The 21,913-nt window shown below is 40.3% G+C and overlaps 4 protein-coding genes across 4 annotated transcripts; all 4 read left to right on the forward strand.

The window, feature by feature from the left end:
• Positions 1 to 2,537: 2,537 nt before the first annotated feature.
• Positions 2,538 to 4,588, forward strand: LOC6639940 (UDP-glycosyltransferase UGT5). Its single transcript, XM_002063329.4, has 5 exons — positions 2,538 to 2,654; positions 2,775 to 2,933; positions 3,000 to 3,087; positions 3,145 to 3,600; positions 3,653 to 4,588. The coding sequence occupies exons 1-5, from the start codon at positions 2,652 to 2,654 to the stop codon at positions 4,537 to 4,539; spliced, it is 1,593 nt and encodes a 530-aa protein (XP_002063365.2). The 5' UTR covers positions 2,538 to 2,651; the 3' UTR covers positions 4,540 to 4,588.
• A 314-nt stretch (positions 4,589 to 4,902) lies between these two features.
• Positions 4,903 to 5,864, forward strand: LOC6639939 (40S ribosomal protein S24). The gene is made up of 2 exons (XM_002063328.4): positions 4,903 to 4,982; positions 5,290 to 5,864. Exon 2 carries the CDS (start codon positions 5,300 to 5,302, stop codon positions 5,693 to 5,695), a length of 396 nt encoding a protein of 131 aa, XP_002063364.1. The 5' UTR covers positions 4,903 to 4,982; positions 5,290 to 5,299; the 3' UTR covers positions 5,696 to 5,864.
• Positions 5,865 to 6,682: 818 nt separating this feature from the next.
• On the forward strand, positions 6,683 to 12,425 carry LOC6639938 (5-oxoprolinase). Its single transcript, XM_002063327.4, has 6 exons — positions 6,683 to 6,944; positions 7,014 to 7,293; positions 7,355 to 7,667; positions 9,025 to 9,787; positions 9,850 to 10,859; positions 10,924 to 12,425. The coding sequence occupies exons 1-6, from the start codon at positions 6,768 to 6,770 to the stop codon at positions 12,275 to 12,277; spliced, it is 3,897 nt and encodes a 1,298-aa protein (XP_002063363.1). The 5' UTR covers positions 6,683 to 6,767; the 3' UTR covers positions 12,278 to 12,425.
• Positions 12,426 to 12,875: 450 nt separating this feature from the next.
• LOC6640322 (small subunit processome component 20 homolog) lies at positions 12,876 to 21,629 on the forward strand. Its single transcript, XM_002063326.3, has 5 exons — positions 12,876 to 12,994; positions 13,053 to 18,297; positions 18,449 to 20,331; positions 20,394 to 21,023; positions 21,090 to 21,629. Exons 1-5 carry the CDS (start codon positions 12,950 to 12,952, stop codon positions 21,522 to 21,524), a joined length of 8,238 nt encoding a protein of 2,745 aa, XP_002063362.1. The 5' UTR covers positions 12,876 to 12,949; the 3' UTR covers positions 21,525 to 21,629.
• The last annotated feature ends 284 nt before the right edge of the window (positions 21,630 to 21,913 follow it).

The raw sequence follows: 21,913 nt of genomic DNA on the forward strand, positions 1-21,913 counted from the left end.
TCTTTACAGCTCAAAATATTTACAAATCCATCTGGTTTTTGCATTCTGTTTGACATGTTTACGGTAATTATTTATATACATATTTGTCTGCGATCTTGACAAAACGAAAACAGCTGCTAAATTAATTCGGCTAACTTTACTTAAATCAAGGCGTAGTGAAGTTTAAATAGGCAAAATCAAAATATACAAACATAAAGAATAATAAGTTTTTTCTGTTATAAAATCTATTTTCAGAATTATAAGAGAAAGTTTGCAATGTTCTTGCCATTTTGTAAATCTAAACTACCTACTTTTTTTGGACATAAAACAAAGAGAACTTTATAAAGTTGGCTAGGTTTTAATTGTACTTTGGATTTGCTAAAAAATTGGAATATTTGAATGGTTTAATACCATTTTTTAAGACTTAGAAGTCGTAGAACTAGAAAACGCCAAGATATATAGTTATGTAAATCTTTCAAAGGGAAGAAAATTTGTCCTTCCACAATTGTTTTTTTTTACTTTAATTTATTACTTTCATTATCTCACATTAAAAACTTGTAGACCTACAAATTATCACGCCGAAATGTCTGCATTGCTGTCCCAAAATTTAGTTCTAAAAAAGTAAGAAAAACATGGAAATATCTTTAACAAGCTCGAAATAAGCATAAACAAAATTATTGTTTTAACTTTTTGTAAATTTTAATTAATATTGATTACTTAAAAGTCGACTTTAAGTTACCCTATAATATAAGGGGGCGAATCTTGAAATAAAAATTATAAATTCTCAAATTTTGGCGTTCAAGTTCAGTTATTAAATGCGAGGTGTGCTTAAAAGATTCGGAATTTCTAAAACTAGAGATTCGTTGTAAAATATTCATATATGTACGTGCTAACCGGAGGCCCTTTCATATAAGTTTGTATTGGGACCAACCAATCACTCATCGAACTTTAGTCGCTATAACCGGACGGACGTTATAAGCGGAGTCGTTATAGCCGGATTCCACTGTATTTAGTATAGTTCAAACTAATACCTAAGTTTGATTTATATATATTTAAAATATATGTAAGTTAATTAAAAATTTAAGTGAAATGATACTCTATCATGTTAGTGATTCGCTTGAAGATTTTGGTATTCTGTGTTTTCTTGTTGCCCTCAATTATGAAGCCCAAAGAATAAAGTAAAGTAAAAAAGTATGAAAAGAATTAAAGAACGACAACATATATGCAACTTTATGTGAAATTTCAAGGTTTTGTCATTGCTTTCTTTGGCTTGGAGTACAATCATGTCTTGTCACAAGGCCGTACAAATTTATGAAGCCGAAAAAGCAAAAATCATCTTGCATACATAAATATAGAAATATATAATTCATTGATATAACTTGTTATACCGATTTGTCCGTTTTAAAATGATTTATAGCCTTTTTTTTACCAAACACTCCTTACCCTTCTTTCCTTTATTTCCTTAAAAGTATTCGTTTGGAAATCGTTATAAACAATTTGTTGCCGAATGGGTTTATGTGCAATTAAAGGTTCAAGACTTTTTTTGTTAACTTTCATCGACTAGGTAAAATTTATTTCGCTTCTCTCATATTTTCAACCACTTTAGTTTATTATTACTTATAGAAAACAAAAAAAAATCTCAGCAATACATCAAAAAATAAATATACCCAATTCAATTCATGTCGATCTGCATTATATACGTAGGTACTTCCATTTAACAACTTTATTTCATATTAATTGTTCATGAAAGGTCTGATCTGAAGCATAATCCAAAATATCTCGTCAACTTGAAAAAACGTAACCCTATTACAAACAAGTAAGAAAAGTTTTAAATTTAATTATTTTATTAGTTTATTTGTTTTTTACTTTCAACTTAAATTTATGAATTAGGTTCCCAATTTATACAAATGAAATCAAAAATGTTAGTCATCAAATCTCACATAAATGGAATTGCTTTAAAATCTGCTCTCGTCTCCCTTAACTTTTCAATTGTATAAAGTGGTTTTTAATGAATTGTGCATTGTGAGAAAAATATAAGAAAAGAAGAAGAAAGTTTTATTCTTGGAAGTTTCCAATTGCCGACATTTTCAATGCATTTTAAGAGCGTGTTCCAGCGACTCTTTTGTCTCGCCAAAAAGGGGAAAACGATCTTTAATATTGAAGGAATTATTTTCTGTCTGTGTCAGTGCAATTGAACCCCCTTCCCACTCACATTTCCATTCTCAGTTTCATTTCTAGATGTATGTATGTATATAAGACAGGGGCACATTTAGGGTGATCTTTAGTGGGGCCCCAGCTTGAGATACTTATAGATAACCAAGGAGAAGGAAATGAATAAAGAAATGATGTTTGACGCCTTGTAAAATGATTCGTCGTCATCACCCCCCGAATCCGCCCCTGTATGTATCTGTGATGTTATGTTTATGTGCCACACATTCTACATGTGTTCCAATAAACCGCAGCCACAATTCTCAATTCTCTGGACGAATGCTCCCGACACATTGAAGATTATTTTTTGTTTTTGTTTTTTTTTTTTCCGAGAGGAATTATAATCAGTTTATGTTGAGTGTTCAGTTTGTGTTGAACTGCTGGAGCTAGTGGAAAATCTCTGTCTTCTCCGGAAGAAGTTAAAAATTCGATTTAGGTTTTAGGGAAAAGATTTAACTTTCAATATGGTGAGATTTTCTTTTGAGGAAGCTGCGACACTTGATAAGAATCTAAAAACAGAGGATGATGTGTTCTTTATGGACTACAGTGGAGCATCGCTAACGGCAATTCTTTTTTTTTGTTTGCAGCCACGTTTAGTGGAATTTGGTCTATTTTTGATTTTATTCGTTTCCTGTCAGCAATTTGCAAAGGGGGCAAAAATTCTCTTACTCTTTCCACATGCCAGTGAAAGTCATTTTGCGGTGATGAGGACTTTGGTCACGGAACTGGCCACAAGGGAACATAATGTAAGTCATTTTGAGGAGTTTCCGCATAGGAAGTAATCTTTAAATGGTTAAAATTTCATTTACCAGGTAACCTTATATACAAGTCATGGCCTTCATGAGCAATTGGAGACGGTCACAGAGCATATTATCCCAGAATATCCATTCTGGAGCAAATGTAAGTGACATGACAAAGACCAAGGAAATCTAGTAACTAATCTTTAGTCCTTTAAAGTGCAAGAACATGCAGCACCTAAGGGCAAACTCGAAGATCTTGCCAAATTACCATTGGAAAAGTTACGCAAATCCTTGGCTCATGTGGGAGCCGCCTCTTTGGATCATTTTCTTGGTCAAAAGAAATTGCAAACATTACTAAAACTCTCCTACATGGATTTTGATTATGATCTGATCATTGTGGATTACTTTTATAGCGAAGCATTGTTAGCTTTGGGTTTTATGCAACAAAAGCCAGTAATGGGTATAGTTAGTTCCGATTTCGGACAATATATGGAGGCTGTGCAAGAGTCATTGGTGCCCACGGGATGTTCACCCATTGATTTTGAAAACTATTCACCCCATTGGGATTTCCTGGAGAGATTGGGAAATATACGAGAGTGCATTGCCCGGCGAAAGGATTTCGAAAGGGAACACTATGGAGCCCAAGAGAAACTAATTGAAAAACATTTCAAAGGTAAAAAGAACTTTTAAATGGAACATCTGTGACTCAACTGTCCTCTTTGCAGTGCAAACTTCAGTGGCGGAGCTTCAAGCCTTTAATTTGGCCGTTTTGTTGATTAATAACCATGTGCCGCTCCTGACTCCGCGTCCGTTGATCCAGCAGATTGTCCTGGCAGGTGGCCTTCATATTCGTGGACCACGCGAATTGCCATGGAATGTGAAAAAGTTTCTCGAAGAAGCTCGCTCGGGAGTTGTCTATCTCCAGCTGGGCAATGAGCAGCCATGTGGCCAATTGTCCGATGCTAAAAAGAAAATTCTATTCGACCTGTTTAAATCGCGGAAACAGAGTTTCATTTGGTCCTGCCACGATGTAAAGAAGTTGAAGGATTTGCCCGAGAATGCTTTAATTATTCAGCATTCAGTGCCTCAGATTGATATCCTGGCGCATCCTCGCGTACGTGCTTTCATTATGAATGGCGATTTGCTCAGCTTGCAGGAGGGCATCTCACGAAATGTGCCCATGGTGGGTCTGCCATGCTTCCAAAATGAACAGAAAAACATGCAATTGGCTGTCCGCTTGGGAGTGGGTCTGCAATTGAATCAGGATAATGTCACCACACCATCGCTTAATTGGGCCTTGGACAGATTACTTACCGAGCAGCACTTTCATTTGACCATCCGAGATGTTAGCATGGAGTATAGAGATCGTCCCTTGGGTGCCCTGGCAACGGCTGTGTTTTGGGTAAACTATGTGGTGAGGCACAAAGGTGGTGCTGCCATTAGGACTCGTGGTATTGGCATCTCCTCCAGTCAGTTGCATCTCTTCGATTTATTTGTCTTTTATTTTGGTGTGGCTGTTTTAATTACAGCACTGGCGGCGGCTGTGTACTTTATTGGATTCTTTTTGTGGCAGAGAAAGAACAAGCCAGAGAAATTAGCAAAGGCAAATTAGATTAATGTGTGTAAAGAAATTAAAATTTGTGCCAAAGATGCAAAATGAAGAGTTTGAATTTATATGAAACCGCCAAAAACTGAGATTCTTTAGGGTTGCCCTTATATAGCAATAAAACCTGCCAGATCTGGCAGTATGGCCAATTCACAGCCGATAGGCTTCAGAATTACAAATGTGATGAAAATTCGTATTGCTGATTTAAATAATCGAATAGTTACTAGTAGTTATTAACTGTTTTTACTAGTTATACTATTCTTCTGTGTTTTTACTTTTCACACACCTCCTACGCCTTATCGATAGTTTTTTGGCTTCTTTTTGTAGTCGCATTTGGACTTATCGATAAATTGTTGGATTTTCTGGCAACGCTGCGGTTGCCATCTTCCTTTCCAAAGATTCGCGTTCGCAGTGAGACGTGTTTAAAACCTTTTCAAGCGTTTTAAAAGGTAAAGAATCAAATTAAATGCTGTAAATAGCGACTAGAATGGCCAATGAAAGTTGTGGAGTGCAGCCGATATGAAGGCAACCTGATATAATTGAGAACGGACCATTAAAAGCCAGCAGCGTGTCACACGTGGGACCCAGTGCTGTCGGCCAGCGGAGTGAGAGAGAAAGAGAAGGCACAGTGAGGTTATGTTGTTCTCCAGGCAGCAGAAAGAAACAACAAAAAAAAAAATTGGCCAGCTTACAGGATTTTTGAATGTGTTCCACAAAATGTAAATGACTAATTTGTTTTCTCTCCTTGGATTACAGCTCCGTCAAGATGTCCGGTACAACTGCCACCATCCGCACCCGCAAGTTTATGACCAACCGCCTGCTTGCCAGGAAACAAATGGTCTGCGATGTCCTCCACCCTGGACTTTCATCGGTCAACAAGACCGAAATCCGCGAGAAACTCGCTGCCATGTACAAGGTGACACCCGATGTTGTCTTCGTTTTCGGTTTCCGTACAAATTTCGGTGGCGGCCGCTCCACTGGCTTTGGCCTGATCTACGATACTTTGGATTTCGCCAAGAAATTCGAACCCAAATACCGTCTAGCCCGTCACGGTCTCTTCGAACAGAAGAAGCAGACCCGCAAGCAGCGTAAGGAACGTCGCAACAGAATGAAGAAGGTCCGTGGTACTGCCAAGGCCAAGATTGGTACAGGCAAGAAATAGAGATCTTAACAATTCTGCCTGAAGCTGCTGTTTATGCATTAGTTACACTTTTTTACGTGCGGAACAAGAACGACAACTGAAAATGGATGTTTACTTTTGGAGCGGCTTTTGTCTTTCTTTATAACTAAGTTAAATAAAACTCTAAAAGTAAAAGGAAAAAAAAACTAAAGCCTAAAGTGAGTTTTCATTTCAAATTGAAAGTGTTAAGATAAATAATGATATAAGCTTAGTTTAGAAAAGTAATCCATTACAGGCGAATTGTTTGGATTGGATGCATAAAATTGACTTCTGACTTAAAAATATCTTGTGATTTTTAATAACTAATGCACAAATTTTTGTACTGGCAAAAAACTCTACACAAAACCTATTTATCAACCTGGTGAATGTTGTATTAAGTCGCAATCTTTAAGTGCCTGACCAAGCACCTTTCGAGTTATAGCATAATTAGGAACAAAAGTCGGTCATGATTACCTGGTTTTATCTTTTATTTACTTAAAATTAATACGATATGATTACGAATTGTGGCATAATTAGGAACAAAAGTTGCTGATGGTTTTATCCTTTATATACTTATCCTTAATGTGAAATGATTTTCGTATTTATTTTTGTTTCTAATGTTTTTATTCTGGTGTCAATTTTAAAGTTTGGCGGCTTTAGTTATTTTTTGTAACATTCTTCAATCTTTCAAAGGAGAAGTCTTTGGATTGGATTTTTTTCTAAATTCTAAAGTTAATATTTTCCTTAATAGTCTCAAATTCAAGTCAAAGGTTGATTGAAGATATTCTATTTGTAATAATCACATACAATTTTACTACTATTTAAAATAAAATTTACTTGTATAATTTTCTTTGCCAAGAAATTAAGTCGCAATTTCTTAGCACGCATAAACCCATTGAAAATAATGAAAAATTCTTCGAGAATTAATGCCTACTGGGGTATCTGGTGCCCAACATGATAAACAGTCTGTTAAGTTTTTCAAAGTGCCTTTCCAGCTAAGATCGTCGTTGCAACAAAGACGCGTAGATAGAAGAGAAAAATAAAGAATTAGTCTAAAACGGAGAAGACAACAGATATGACGTCCTCAAATGTTGGTGAAAAATATTGCTTTGCTATCGATCGGGGTGGCACCTTTACCGATGTCCTTTGCATTTGTCCTGGCAACAAAGTGCGTACCATGAAATTGTTGTCGGAGGATCCGGAACGTTATAGTGATGCACCTAGAGAAGGAATACGTCGTATACTCAAAGAAGTATGAAGAAAATATAATAACGAAAAAGGAGCGATAGATAGATGAGAGTAAATTTATAATTCTTGTTAGGAAACGGGACAGGATTTGGCTGCCTCTGGTCTGGTGGACACTTCGAAAATTGGTTGGGTTCGAATGGGAACCACAGTGGCCACCAATGCCTTGCTGGAAAGGAAAGGTGATCCTGTCGTTTTAGTGGTCAATAGAGGATTTCGAGATTTACTCTACATTGGCAATCAGGCGAGACCGAAAATCTTTGATTTAAATATAAAAAAACCAGCGAATCTCTATCAGACTGTGGTGGAAGTGGATTGCCGGATTGTACCCCAGCAACCAGATCGTTGTCAATTGAGTGAGTTGCATAATAATAGTGATGAAATTAATTGAAAATGCTCAAACATTGACATTTCCAGAACAAAATTGGAAAATACTTGAGGGCGTTGCAGGGACCAAATATTTGGAGTTGCAACCTGTCGATGAGGCAAGTGTTCGAGAGTCCTTAACAGTTGCCCTCAAGCAGGGCATCTCATCGGTGTCCATTGTCTTGGCCCATAGCTATGCGTGTGCCGAGCATGAAAAGCAAATTGGTGCCATTGCCCGAGAATTGGGATTCACCCATATTACACTGTCCCACGAAGCCATGCCCATGTGCAGGGTGGTGGCCCGGGGTTATACAGCCTGCGCCGAGGCATATTTAACTCCACATGTGGATCGTTATTTGGCTAGGTAAGTTTAGTCTAATCTGTGTTTGTAAATTAACTCCATGATTTAGCTATTTATTTTGAGGGGAAGCAGAACTATAAAGATAAGAGACAGACCTCAAACAAATAAACAAAACAACAAACATATGTACACACATATATATACATATATATAGCTTAGATGGAATTACACCATATAAACACTTGATAGAATAATAATACCATTTAGCATACAAATTCCATTTGAATTAAGTTGGAACATGTGTCGAATACTCGAGAAAACATACACACCCCTGACTTAATTAGAATGAAATTTGAATTTATTGTTAAATTCAAAATCTTAACTCAAAACCGAACGGGTTATATGTGAAATAACGAATGAAATCTTGATCGAAACTGATATGTGTAATAAGTCAAGGACATTCATAGAAAGTGGGTCAAAATTTCATAATGCTTTATCTTAAACACAGTTTGCCTCCCCCGAAAAAGTTCTACCAGTCATTGCATCGACTTGGTTATACCCTGCTAAAAACTTTTGCTTTTAATTGCAAAGATCAGTCAAATTATTTTTCTTTCTGAGAATAAAACTCAGTCTTGTTTCTCTTCATTTAGCTTAAAGCGGGATAGATACATATCAGAGATTGGACGGACTATTTCCCTTAACGTATGCAATGGATTAAAAAAGTATTCATTGTTTTTAACAAAATTATAACTTGTAATTGTCCAAATGGTCTACATAACCAATGTTTGCTTGGAAGAATATATTTTATCCACATGACCCTCAAAAAACTTTTGTTATACTCAAATTTTTATACTGCTTATTGCATACTTTAAGGGGCAAAGTTCTCCAATAGCTAATGCCATTTACTCTTCTATCTCTGTAGCGCACATGTCCGCCAATTCCGTTTAAGTGTTCCATTTAAAACAAAAATATTGTTTTTTCTCGTAACTCAATCATTTATATTCCAATTTTTTAGAAAATTAGTAGACCAATAGATACGGATTATATAATTAAATTCCCCAAATTTCAAAAGAATTCAATATATATTAAAATAAAAATTAACATTTTACTGAGTCGACAATACAAGAGACCAAATTTTGAAACAAACTTGAAATAACTACATACTATTATAGCTCTAGCTCTTATATTCTCCGAGTTCTCAAAGGACATACTCTTAATCGAGCGTTAAATGCTTAATTTTATATATTCTTACGACATTTTATTGACCTTTTAGCGTGCAGGGTATAAACATTAGTTAAGTTCTTTAGTCTTAAATTAAGATATTACATAGATAAGACCTCGACAAAAAATAAGATCACATGAGTTGGTTTTTAATTACACCATACAAATCTTGTAATTTCATCATCATCAACGAAAACAGCTTCAAATCCGGTTTCGACAATCAATTGGCTGGCGTCGATGTTTTGTTTATGCAATCTGATGGTGGTCTCACAAACATGGAGAATTTCCGTGGGGCTCGTGCCATTTTGTCTGGCCCCGCTGGTGGCGTAGTGGGCTATGCCTTGACAGGATCGCGGGAAACCCAACTACCTCTAATTGGTTTCGATATGGGTGGCACTTCGACAGACGTCTCTCGATATGCTGGCAGCTATGAGCATGTGATTGAGAGCACCACAGCCGGAGTGACCATACAGGCACCACAATTGGACATCAACACGGTGGCAGCCGGTGGAGGATCACGTCTATTTTTCCGTTCTGGCATATTTGTAGTTGGTCCCGAATCGGCGGGCTCTCATCCTGGACCTGCTTGCTATAAAAAGGGTGGACCCTTGACAGTGACTGATGCCAATCTGATATTGGGACGCATATTGCCGCAATATTTCCCCAAGATCTTTGGTCCCAGCGAGAATGAACCGCTGGATTATGATATAAGCAAACAAAAGTTTGTGGAGCTGCAGAAGGAGATCAATCAGCATTTGAAGTCCACTGGAGATAAGAGAGAATTGAGCATTGAAGAAGTAGCTCTGGGCTTTATACGAGTGGCCAATGAGACTATGTGTCGTCCCATACGAGCTTTGACTCAGTCAAGGGGCCTGGATACGGCCAGTCATGTGTTGTCCTGTTTTGGCGGTGCCGGCGGACAACACGCTTGTGCCATAGCCAAGAATTTGGGCATTGCCAAGGTAAGTAATAGTGGATGAGAGCAAAATGTTTCGCCAACTGAATTTTTCTCTCTTAATTCCAGGTGGTTGTCCATAAATATGCTGGCATTTTGTCGGCCTATGGCATGGCTTTGGCTGATGTGGTGCAGGAAGTGCAAGAGCCCAGCGGTTTGGTCTTTACCGATGACAATCATCAGTTGCTAAAGGAACGGCTGGATGCATTGGCAAAGAAATGTCACGATAAGTTGAGTAGTCAGGGTTTCCATCGCATTGAGCTGGAACCATTCCTGCATCTTCGCTATGAGGGCACAGATGGTGCTTTAATGGTGGCTCCAGCCGGCAAGCAATCCACTGGAAAGTCACCTCTTCTTGCTTCTTATGGCGATTTCAATGCCACATTCCTGGAACGTTATCGCACAGAATTTGGATTTGTTTTGCAGAATCGTCGCATTATAGTCGATGATATACGCATACGTGGATTGGGTAAAAATGATACACCACCAGAGTCAAAGGTTGGCCAAGCTGGGCAACAAACACCTCCAGCTGAGGGCACCACACGCTTGCATTTCGATGAGGGCACCTTTGATGCTCCCATTTATTTGACCAAGAACCTGAAAGCGGGTCACACAATACCCACGGGACCAGCCATACTCATCGATCAGCTATCTACGATTATAGTGGAGCCCAATAGCAATGTTCAGGTCACTGAATTCGGTGATTTGATTATGAATGTTCAGACTGGTGGCAAACAGGGCATCAATTCGGAACTAGATCCTGTCCATTTGAGTATATTCAGTCATCGCTTTATGAGCATTGCCGAGCAGATGGGCAGAGTTCTACAACGCACTTCAATTTCCACCAATATCAAGGAACGTTTGGATTTCTCTTGTGCCCTATTCGGTCCCGATGGCGGTTTGGTTAGTAATGCTCCGCATATACCCGTTCACTTGGGTGCCATGCAGGAGACGGTGCAATATCAATTGAAAGTACGCGGCGAGACTCTCAAGAATGGTGATGTCATCTTGGCCAATCATCCTTCTGCGGGTGGTTCCCATTTGCCCGATTTGACTGTTATTACGCCAGTGTTTTATGAGTAAGTCTAATCTATGATGGATATTGATTCTCATTCAGTGGCAATTAATTCTCTTTTATTGCAGGGGTCAAAATCGTCCTGTATTCTTTGTTGCCTCACGTGGTCATCATGCGGATATTGGTGGCATCACACCGGGCTCCATGCCGCCACATTCCACTTCTTTGTCCCAGGAGGGAGCTGCTTTTAAATCATTTTTGATAGTTGAGAATGGTCAATTTCAGGAGAAGGCAATCATCGAGCAATTGACCACTCCACCAAAGGATGTTAAGGGAGCTGTGGGCACACGCAATCTTAGCGATAATCTCTCCGACTTGAAAGCCCAAATTGCCGCCAATCACAAGGGCATTCAATTAGTATCCGAACTCATTGATAGCTATGGTCTAGATGTGGTCCAAGCATATATGGGTCACATTCAAGCCAATGCTGAGCTGGCGGTACGCGATATGTTACGTCAAATTGGCCAGGACACTTTGGCGCGAACGGGATCGACTGTGCTGCAGGCACAGGAATTCATGGATGATGGTTCGCCCATCACCTTGAAGGTGACCATCGATGCTAAGCTGGGCTCCGCCTTGTGTGACTTTACTGGTTCCGGTGTGGAGGTGTGGGGCAACTGTAATGCTCCGCGTGCCATTACTCTGTCGGCCTTGATTTATTGCCTACGGTGCATGGTCGGTCATGATGTGCCCCTGAATCAGGGATGCCTTGCTCCGATTAGTGTGATCATTCCTAAGAATTCCATTCTGGATCCCTCCGAAGGTGCGGCAGTAGTGGGTGGCAATGTCCAGACATCACAGCGCATTGTGGACACCGTGCTAAAGGCTTTCCGGGTGTGTGGTGCCTCCCAGGGATGCATGAACAACATCACCATCGGGGATGAGGAATGGGGCTACTATGAAACGGTGGCTGGTGGTGCTGGAGCTGGCCCCGGATGGCATGGTGCCGGCGGTGTTCATACCCATATGACAAATACGCGTATAACCGATCCGGAAATAATGGAATTGCGCTATCCCATGATTCTGAAACGTTTCTGCTTGCGTACAGATAACTCTGGTGGTTCCGGTCAATGGCGAGGCGGCGAGGGTGTTGAGAGGGATTTACTTTTCCGCAAGCCAGTTACCTTGTCCGTGCTTACCGAGCGTAGGACACTACAACCCTATGGCCTAAATGGTGGTGGTCCAGCCAAAAGTGGACGCAATTTAATCTACAAGCATGATGGTCGTGTTATTGCCTTGGCTGGTAAGACTTGCATCGATGTCGAAACGGGCGATACATTTGCCATGAAAACCCCAGGTGGAGGCGGTTATGGTTCTCCTGAGGGTGAGTCATCTAGCCAGGATAAAACTGCCAATGATGGTCAACGATTTGTCGAACGTGGCACAGTTTTCAATTATCTACAGGCTCAGGAGTCGGCCTAGGTTTCGCTGAAGAGCAATTTGAATTTGTGCAATTTCTGGAATTCCATTTTATGTTTGTTATTATATGTATAAATGAAACTTAAACTTGTTAAAAGAATGCCAATTAAATACAGTTTTGAATAAAATTCTTACCAATGTTTAGCACTGATTTTCAAAATTTGAATCTTTTATATAAATTTGTTATTTATATTTGCAATCTTTTTGAACTGAAGATATAAAAAAAAAACAATCAATTGAATGTGAATCCAAAAATAAAATATTAATCTCTGGTTTTTATTTTTTGCCAAAAATTCAGACTAAATATTAAAGCTGACTTCAGATGGTTACCTAGCTTTAATATACTTAACTGAATATATTCCCAGCTTCTTGTCCAGTTTTAGAAAATTTTTAATAAATGTCTTTAAAATTTTCTTTTCTTGGGCCTTCCTTGGCTTGTCTGCAACAGGTGTCTAGTTCAAATAGGTTTGGTAAGTTTCAAAATGAAATTTAAATATAGCGCCCATAGCATAACGGGTAAAATAACTTGTGTAAAAATACCAGAAAATACTAAATTTTTTGAGGCCAGTGCAGCTAAGTGTGACCAGAGATAACACTTTGCCGCACGTGCACTTAAATGTGGTCGGATTTAGTTTATTTGTATTTATTTTAATAATTATTAGTGGAGCCATCAATATGGCATCGCTAGCAGAGAAAACAAAGGATACCAACACATTTCGGGTATGTCATGCATTACATCCTCATGTAGCCTCCTAACTCCTCTTCATTGATCTTGCAGTTTAAATCCTTTGGTGACCGAGTAAACGAAATAGATCTACGCCGCTTGGCCCTCTATCACATTGGCCATCGCAATGAGGAGCTCGACGAGGCGGAGACGGAAACCTATTTCCAGCAGACTCTACAAAAATGGAATGTCCTTAATCTCACAGAGGAATATAATTATTTTAGCAAACGTTGCCGGAAAATCGTGACCCTGCCGCAATTGTTGCATCAAAAAGATTTTGTAATTGATTTGCTCCTGGAACGTTTGGCCACTGCCACAAATCTATCGCAACAACCTCTGTTGGAGCTACTCTATGTGCTGGCACGAGATTTACGCGAGGAATTCTATCAATATTTTCAACGAGTATTGGATCGCTTGATTTGTCTTCTCAATACCCAAGATTCCGAGCAATTGGAGTGGACGCTAATATGTTTAGCCCATTTGTTCAAGACACTGAAACCCTATTTGAAGCGAAACATTGGTGTGGTCTTTAATGCCATCCTCCCATTGCTGGATGAACAACATTATGCCGAGCATGTAACCAATTTTGCTGTGGAATGTTTTGCCTATATAGCGCGAGATGTCAGAGATTTCCCTCGATTTCTTGCCTATGTCTTGAAAACAGTATTGCGTGAGCAAGTCGAGAGCATCAAAGGTTGCGGCCGTCTAATCTATGAGATTCTTCGCGGAGTCAATGGACAATTGCATAATTCAGCTGGCGATTTGGTGGCCCAGATTCTCGATGTATTGGTCAATAAGGAGGCCACTTATACCTCCGATCAAACAGATCTATTGTCTGAAATATTGGAACATTCGTTGGAATTAATTTTGCCATATGTGAAAACCGATCAAATGTCCATATTATGGCAGAAATTATGCTTGGCCATTAGTCCGGATGATGACAAATATATAGTTAACCTAATGTTACCTTTGGTTAGCTACAAAGATGGGCGTTACATTTCGGAATTGACTCTCATTGTGTCCACACTACTGAAACAACTCGATCAATCGAAGCAAGTGCAACAATCGCTGACTTCGCTGATTACTCATCTCCTGACTGCTTCACATGCCCAGCTAACGCAACTCGATGCCAGCAGATTACTCACCAAACTCCTGGCCACAAGCGAGAAATCGTTCAGCATCTATGAATCGAGCATTTTGGAATTACTGAATTATCCGCAATTTGAACTTTTAGTTCTTCCCCATGTCATTGCCCATTACGAAGCGAGCAAAGGAGATTTGCCCAGTTTGGAACTGCTTGGAAGAATCATTTTACACAAGAGACCTTTGCAATTGGATGCCACTTCTCTGTCTCAATGGCAGATTTATCCTTTACAATTAAAACAAAAATCAACGATGGATAAACTCACCAAGGATTTAGCCAAAATCGATCTGAATACTGAAGAACATTTGTTATTACTTTTGCTAGTTCCTCATTTCAGAGGATTCAGTAAAGATTTCCTAGAAAAGAGTCTCCAGAAGGCAATTGAGGATCACTTCACCACCCTCTCCAAGGATCACTTGGCCTTACTTTTACTGCTGCAAACTTATTTCCTGCTGAAATATAAATTGCCAACCAAACTGGGTATCAAACTTCATCAATCTCTTCTGCCATCTATATCTAAGGATCTTTGGGCTTTGGCCTGTTTGGAGTTATTGCTGATTGAATTGCCTAAAAAAGATTTGGCCCAATCAAAAGAAACTAAAGCCGCTTTGGCTCCACTCTTGACACACTCGCAAGTCCAATATAGACGCATGTCTTCCCATTGCCTGCAGCTACTGGGCTCATTGGAGAACAGTAAAACGAATCCTTATACTTATTTTCATGCCGCCAGCTGTGTGCAACCAACTGTACATAATTATCGTGAGCTTCTACTGCAATTGCAACAATTGGAGCCAAGTTCGCTGCACTTTAAGGATTATTCGCAGTTGCCGCATTTCAAGGAACACACTATCAGCCTGCTTCTGGGCTTACTTTACAATAATTTCAAATTCATTTGGGCTCCGGTGCAGCAGCTCTTGGCAGCCTATGTCAAGGAAATGGAAATCGAAGACTTTTGGCTAATCTTCAAGGACAAATTAGAGACAACAGTTGCCATAATCCATCAGAAAAACGAAGATTCCCAAGTGTCTGCAAAAAGAAAAAGTTATATATCATCTGCACTGACATTAATGCTGCCACAAGAGGCTGAGGAAACGGTGGTTGGGCAGGACCAAAACGTACAACAGGCTCTAAATTATCGCCAATTGCTATGGCAGTGTATTCCCAAATTGGGTCAAGTGGCAGAGGTAAAAAATAAGGATATAGTGCGTCTATTTCTTGATTTCATTGAAGTCGAATATCATGGAGAACTGGAAAAGACCGAACATACTTGGAATGTGACCGAGGAGAAGGAAGCTACCCAGTTGCTTGAAGATAACGATGATGATGACGATGAAGCGGTGGAGACACCAAGTCAAACCCGACGCAAACGTAAAAACTACAATACACAAACGAAATTTATTTTACAAACTCTTCAACTAAAACTTGCTTGCTTCACAATTCAACCCAATCCCAAGGCTTTGTATCGTCAAACCGAACTGAAAGAATTCTATTTGGAGCTGCTGGCTGGACCAAATCCTCAACTGCAACAATTGGCATTGGATTGCCTTGTCAAGTATAAGGATCCAACCGCCTTGGTCCAACATAAATCGACACTCAGCGATCTCATTGATGAATTGAAATTTAAGTCCACTCTAAGCACTTGGAATCTCTCAAATTTGCAAACGGAGGAGAGAGCCCAACTATTGCCATACGTGCTGCGATTGCTCTATGGCAAAATGTTGACCAAGGGATCACAGAAGCAACTAAGCGCCCAGCAACGTAAGACCCTAATCCTACGTTTTCTGGGTCAACTGGAGGAATTGGAAATTCTCAACTTTCTACAAATGGCTTTTGGACGTTTTAATCTATACACGGATAAACCAATTGAAGAACTCCATCTAGAAGTGATTAAACACTATGATCCTTCTGCGGTTATAGCAGCAAAACAATTGCAGCGTATCGTTAATCTTCTCGAGCTTATACGCAAAGAATTTGCTGGAAAATTAAGTGAGAAATTTCAAAGTTATGTTTTAAAATTATTGCTTCTAGTGGGTAGTGTCGCACAGCAAGTAATCGACGGAGGCGAGGGAGGAAAATTGATGGTGGCCTACAGAAATGTTAAACATGCTGGACTCCAGACATTGGTTAACTATTTCCAACATTTAGTCGACATGCATGAACTGTGGCAAGAGCCAGAGATACAAGCCATTTGTGAGGTTTATGTATGGCCAAATTTATCAAGACTCTCTCAGGATTCTATACACAATCCCACACCGCTATTGAAATTGCTTCTACTCTGGGGAGCCGAGGTCAACTATCAAAAGTGGCTAAAGAGGCAGCCGGAGAAGGGTGCGGATCCCATTATACAACATTTGGTGGCCTTACTGCTCAACGAGAAAGCCAAACCAGTAGTGAAGCGATCACTATTGCAGCTAATTGAGCAAATATTAGAAGCCACTGCACTAGATGAGTATAAGGAGGAAGCCTTGTCCCTCATCCGACCATATATACCAGAGATTTTAAAGCATCTGCAAGGCAATTGGCAACGCAAAACAAAGAAACAAATGCTGGACAGGAGGGAACTGAATATTTTGACTTTAATAACAAGTCATGTGGATGATGCCTCAACCTGTGATCTACTCCTGCAATTGGTTTTACCAATTTTCTCGAAACAAGTAGCTGGAGCTGGGCCAGAGATGGTTATACAATTAATAACCACATTGTCCAATCTTCTGAAGCGTGTAAAGCAACCACATATCTATGTTAATCAATTGGCGCCACTATTTGAATTGGTTCAGGTAATATCAGCCCGTAAGATGTTGTGTGAAATACTTACGGATATGGCCAAACAGTTGCATAAAGCTGTCAAGGATCAACCGCAATTGAGTGCCCAGGCCACAGCTTTGAGGGAATGGGCAAGGATAGTTTATCTGCTTAATGCCTGGGATAAACGATGGATCGAACAGCCCGACTATGATAAACGTTTGGAGGCTCTGAAAGAAGTTAAAGAAATGGTGGCGGAGGAGGAGAAGAAGCAACAACTGGACATGCAATTGGCCATTCTGGTGGTCTACAACTGCTTCTATATGCTTAGGCATGACAATGATTTGGGCCTAAGAGTCAATATAGGAGAATTACTCAAAGGATTGCTGCCACAACTGACAATTCAATTGGCGGAAAAAGATCGAAATTTCTGGTTGGATGACATTTTGATGCCCCTCTTCCAACGTTATATACGTGATGAGAAGCATGAACATGCCAGGAGTGAGGCCATCTCGGCTTTGGGTGAAATGGCACGCCAATGTCCCATCGATTGCCATGAAGTGTTGCGAGATTTGGCACCTTTAACGGATAAGCACGATTTGGAAGTGGATTTCTTTGAGAATATTCTGCATTTGCAAACCCAACGTCATGGTCGTGCCCTCCAACGTGTGGTCAATATCTCGGCGGGTAAATGGCGTCAAATGCCACAGCCATGTGCTCGAACCCTTACCCACATCCTGATGCCGCTGACTACGCGTTATTTGCTGAATGATAAGCATTCCGGCAAGCATACCCTAATAGATGCCGCCATCGAGGCGGTTGGAGTCATGTGTGAGCTACTTCCGTGGCAACAATATCTTGCCATACTCCGATATTATCTAAACAAATTGCGCTACTCTCAGACCCATCAAAAGCAATGCGTTCGCTTGGTCGTTCGCATCTTGGATGCTTTTCATTTTGATCTATGTCAAGGACAAACTGATGTGCTTATGCTAAACCAACTCAAAGAGCAATTAATCAAAACTACAACAGAAGAAACCAAACCAACGGAGGAGGAGGATGAGACGAATGAAACCTCTGTGAAAGAAGAGACCGATGAGTTGGACTTTGATGCTGAAAATGAGGAAGAGGAGGCGGACGAAGTGACAACCACAACAAAGGTTACCCGTACCTCCTTTCTATTGTCAGCCAATGCTGCTAAACGTGTCATAGCAACCATTACTACCATTCTATTGCCCGCTCTTAATCGTTCCATCACCGAAAAAACCAATTATGATGCCAAACACAAAATCAATCGTCGTCGTTTAAGCTATGAACGGGAGGAAGAGGATATTCAACGTGTGCCCATTGCCTTGGCTATGGTTAAGTTGCTGCAAAAGTTGCCCTCGGATCTAATGGAGAACAGTTTGCCAGGTAACTTGATTTTACTTTGTGAACTTAGTGAGAAAGCGTTAGGAGAGGAATACCCTGTAGAACCAATTTAGAAGGACTGAATATAAAGGAGACACTAATCTTAGGAAGCTTAATGTATTCTATTTACTGTTTTTCATTCCTTTTCTTTCAGGGATCTTTATGAAGGTTTGCACGTTTCTACGCTCACCCTTGAAGTCCGTACGCATGCTGACCCGTGATATACTCAAGAAGATTATGTTGACCCTCGGTGGAAGCTATTTGGGTTTACTGCTGGAGCAATTGCAATCTCTGCTAACGCGTGGCTTCCAAGTGCATGTGCTTTCAGTAACTCTACACGGGGTCCTCGATGCTCTTAAGGGAGATGAAAACTTTAAGCCAGCACACATTGAGGATTGTCTGCAGAATCTGCTGGAAGTGGCCCTGAATGATATTTTCGGAGATGTGAGTGCCGAAAAGGAAGTGGACAAAATTGTGGCCCACACGCCAGAGGCGAAACCGAGTGCCAAGAGTTATCTAACTCTACATATAGCTGCACGTTATATACGAGACAATTGTTTGTTGGATCTTTTGCTACCTTTTAAAGGACACTTGGCTAGGACGCATTCGCGCAAAGTCACACAAAAGATTCAGGAATGTTTTGCCAAAATTGTGGCCGGTTTGGTGGAGAATCCTCACATTGCACGCGAGAGTTTGCTGATCTTCATCTATGGCACAATGTCGGAGAGTATAAGTGATTTGGTGCCTGGAACACAAAAGCGTCAACTTACTGCCAAGGAGCAGGCCCTGATGAGAAGAGCTCGTCCCGATTGCCTGTTGCTTCAACCAGCTCCAAGCAGACGCAGCGTAGAAGTGGCAGGAAATAAACAAGTGAAATCCAATGCCCAGGCCAATGCTCATATTCTGATTGAATTTGGTCTCGAGTTGTTGCATTTCGTGTTGAAGCGAAAGAAGCTCAATGAACTGGACTATGAGCCATTCCTCCAACCACTTTTGCCCTTGCTAAAGGACTCTTTAAGCAGCAGCCATGCAAGAACGACTACCTATGCCTTGAAATGTTATGCGGCCATTTGGCTTGGAGATTATAAGCTCTCCGAATTGGAAGCCGTCGAGCTGGAGCCGGTGGTAAAGCGAATGTTTGAGATCCTAAAGAATTTCTCAACATTTGGCGCCACACGGCAGGAGGAGAATGCCCAATTGGTGCGCTCCAGCTTTAAGGCTGTGGTGGCTCTACTACGTAAATGTGAGGAATTCCAGCTAAACGATGAGCAAATCGAACAACTGTTGCTTCACATCGAACAGGAGCTCCAGGAAGGTGAATGTAGCAGTCAATCGATGTGCTTCACCTTGCTCAAGGCTCTGGTCAATCGCAAAGTGGACACACGTTCATTACACGATCTAATGCGACGTCTGGCCGATTTGGCCATCATATCTCAGTCGGATTATGTACGCGATGAATCGCGTGGAATTCTTCTCATCTATCTGATGGAATACACACTGCAGAAGCAAGTGGATCAAATGGTGAAGTTCATGTCAGTGCAATTGTGTTACTCTCAGATAGCTGGACGACAATCGGCCATCCAGTTTATGCACTCAATAATCAATAAGTTCCCTCAACTGATTCTGGCCAAACAATCGGAATTCCTATATCTATCTCTGGGCACGAGACTAGTCAATGATGAGGATCCTACCTGCCGGCGCAAAGTGGCTAGTGCTCTGGAAGCTTTGCTTAGTCGTCTTAATAAGGTGGAACGTCAACCTCTTTTGGACCTAACATTATTGTTCTTCACCTCAGAACAGGAGACCAGGAGAAAAGCAGGTGTAAGAGAAATGGCTGCTGCTTTGCTCTCGAGATTTGTTTTGGCCGAGAAGAGTCAATTCGCTGATAGATTATCCCAAGTGTTGCCTACTCTAGTAAATGTATTAACCATTGGCGATGCCGAGGCAGGCGGCAGATTTGTCCGAGCTCCAGGAAATTTAAGTAATGCAGCGGAACATTTGGATGACGATAAGAACAAAAAGAAAAAGCGACGAAAAGTAAGTAGAAAGTTAACAAAACAAAGTCAATCCTAAAAAATAACTCATCTCCTTTATTCTAGCATCACGAGGACATCCTGGATTCGGTGGATCCGGAAACTGAGTTGGAAGAAAAACAACGTGGCCTGGATCACCAGATCATTCAGTTACAGTATTGTCTCTTGAAGATCTTTGAGCATTGCGGTGAATCACTTTTCTCAAATGATTCACTAGCACCCACTCTCGATGAACTGGCCTATGGGTGTCAACGATTGCTTGGACACGAGCACAATTGGGTGCGATGCAATGCAGCCAAATTGCTGGCACAAATATTGTCTCATTATGATTACGATTATGTTGGCCAACAATTGGCGGGCATAAAACGCGAGCAAGAAACAGAAGAAAAGTCATTAGAATTTATCTATCACCAGCCAGCTCATGATATCAAGAGTTTGGTTTTGGATTTATGTGCTCAATGCATACCTGGTGAGACGGCATCAGAAATGATTGATGAGCTGGCCAAGATTATGTTGTATATAGCCCAAATGATGAGAGATGTGCCTTTTGGTCTCAAGCAGGAGATTAAATTGCAGCAAGAGGACGATGAAGTGAACGAAACACAGACTAATAAAATCAATCTCTATTGGCTGGTTAGGAATATACGTTTCCTAATTAACAGGGAGGTGGCCAAGGCTCCACACGATACCAGCTTAGTGAGTAATCATTACCCACATCCTTCGCGCCAATTCCAAAGCTAATCCTATTTATTTTCTTTATAGCGAACCGCTTTATTTACTGTCATCGAGGGTCTGAGTACTTTGTTGAGTGTTGATGCTGTCACCAAGCTGGCTCCGGCACTTCTTCAGGCTTTGGTGCGTGAAATGTCCGAGGAGGATCAGAATGTAGACGCCGATTTGCGACAATTGGCTCTTACAGTAGGCAGCCGACTTCGTAAACGTATTGGATCCGATATTTACGACAAACTCCGCAATTCGGTGCAAACCAAGTTAATGGTTCGACGCGCTGAACGTCGAAAGGCTGTCGCTCAGGAAAAGATCCATGATCCAGAAAGGGCGGCCAAACGAAAGGCTGGCGTCCAGGAACGCAAGAAGGTAGCGAAACGTCTAAAAACGGCCGTTTTACGTGGCAAAGCGCCGGACACTAAACAAAAATTAAAGAAACGCAAACGGAAAGCGGAATTCGATGGATTTTAATTTAGTTTGGTTAGTGATTTTAGCTAAGTTTGTAGGAAAGAAAACATTATAGAAATGACCATTGTATAATATATCTAAAATGCATACATATATTAAGCAGAATTTTATATTCTACATTTATAAATAATTTAAAAAAAATAAATGAAAATATTTTGTTTTAAATGAATCGATTAATAAGGGACTAAAACTTGACTTAAATTTCACTAATTTGAGTTAGAAAACAAGCTAAAAAATCTATCGACGGAAATAATTTCAATTATTTCATAAATATATTTATTTTTTTATTTCTATTAAACTAACCAATTCTAGTATAAATAGCAAAACTAAGAAAAATATTAAAAGCGGCTGGAGATTTTGGGAAAAACTTGGTTTAGGAAGTTAGGAATTTG

The sequence above is a fragment of the Drosophila willistoni genome (genome assembly GCF_018902025.1).
Source record: "Drosophila willistoni isolate 14030-0811.24 chromosome 2L unlocalized genomic scaffold, UCI_dwil_1.1 Seg196, whole genome shotgun sequence".
NCBI classification, from domain to species: Eukaryota; Metazoa; Arthropoda; class Insecta; order Diptera; family Drosophilidae; genus Drosophila; species Drosophila willistoni.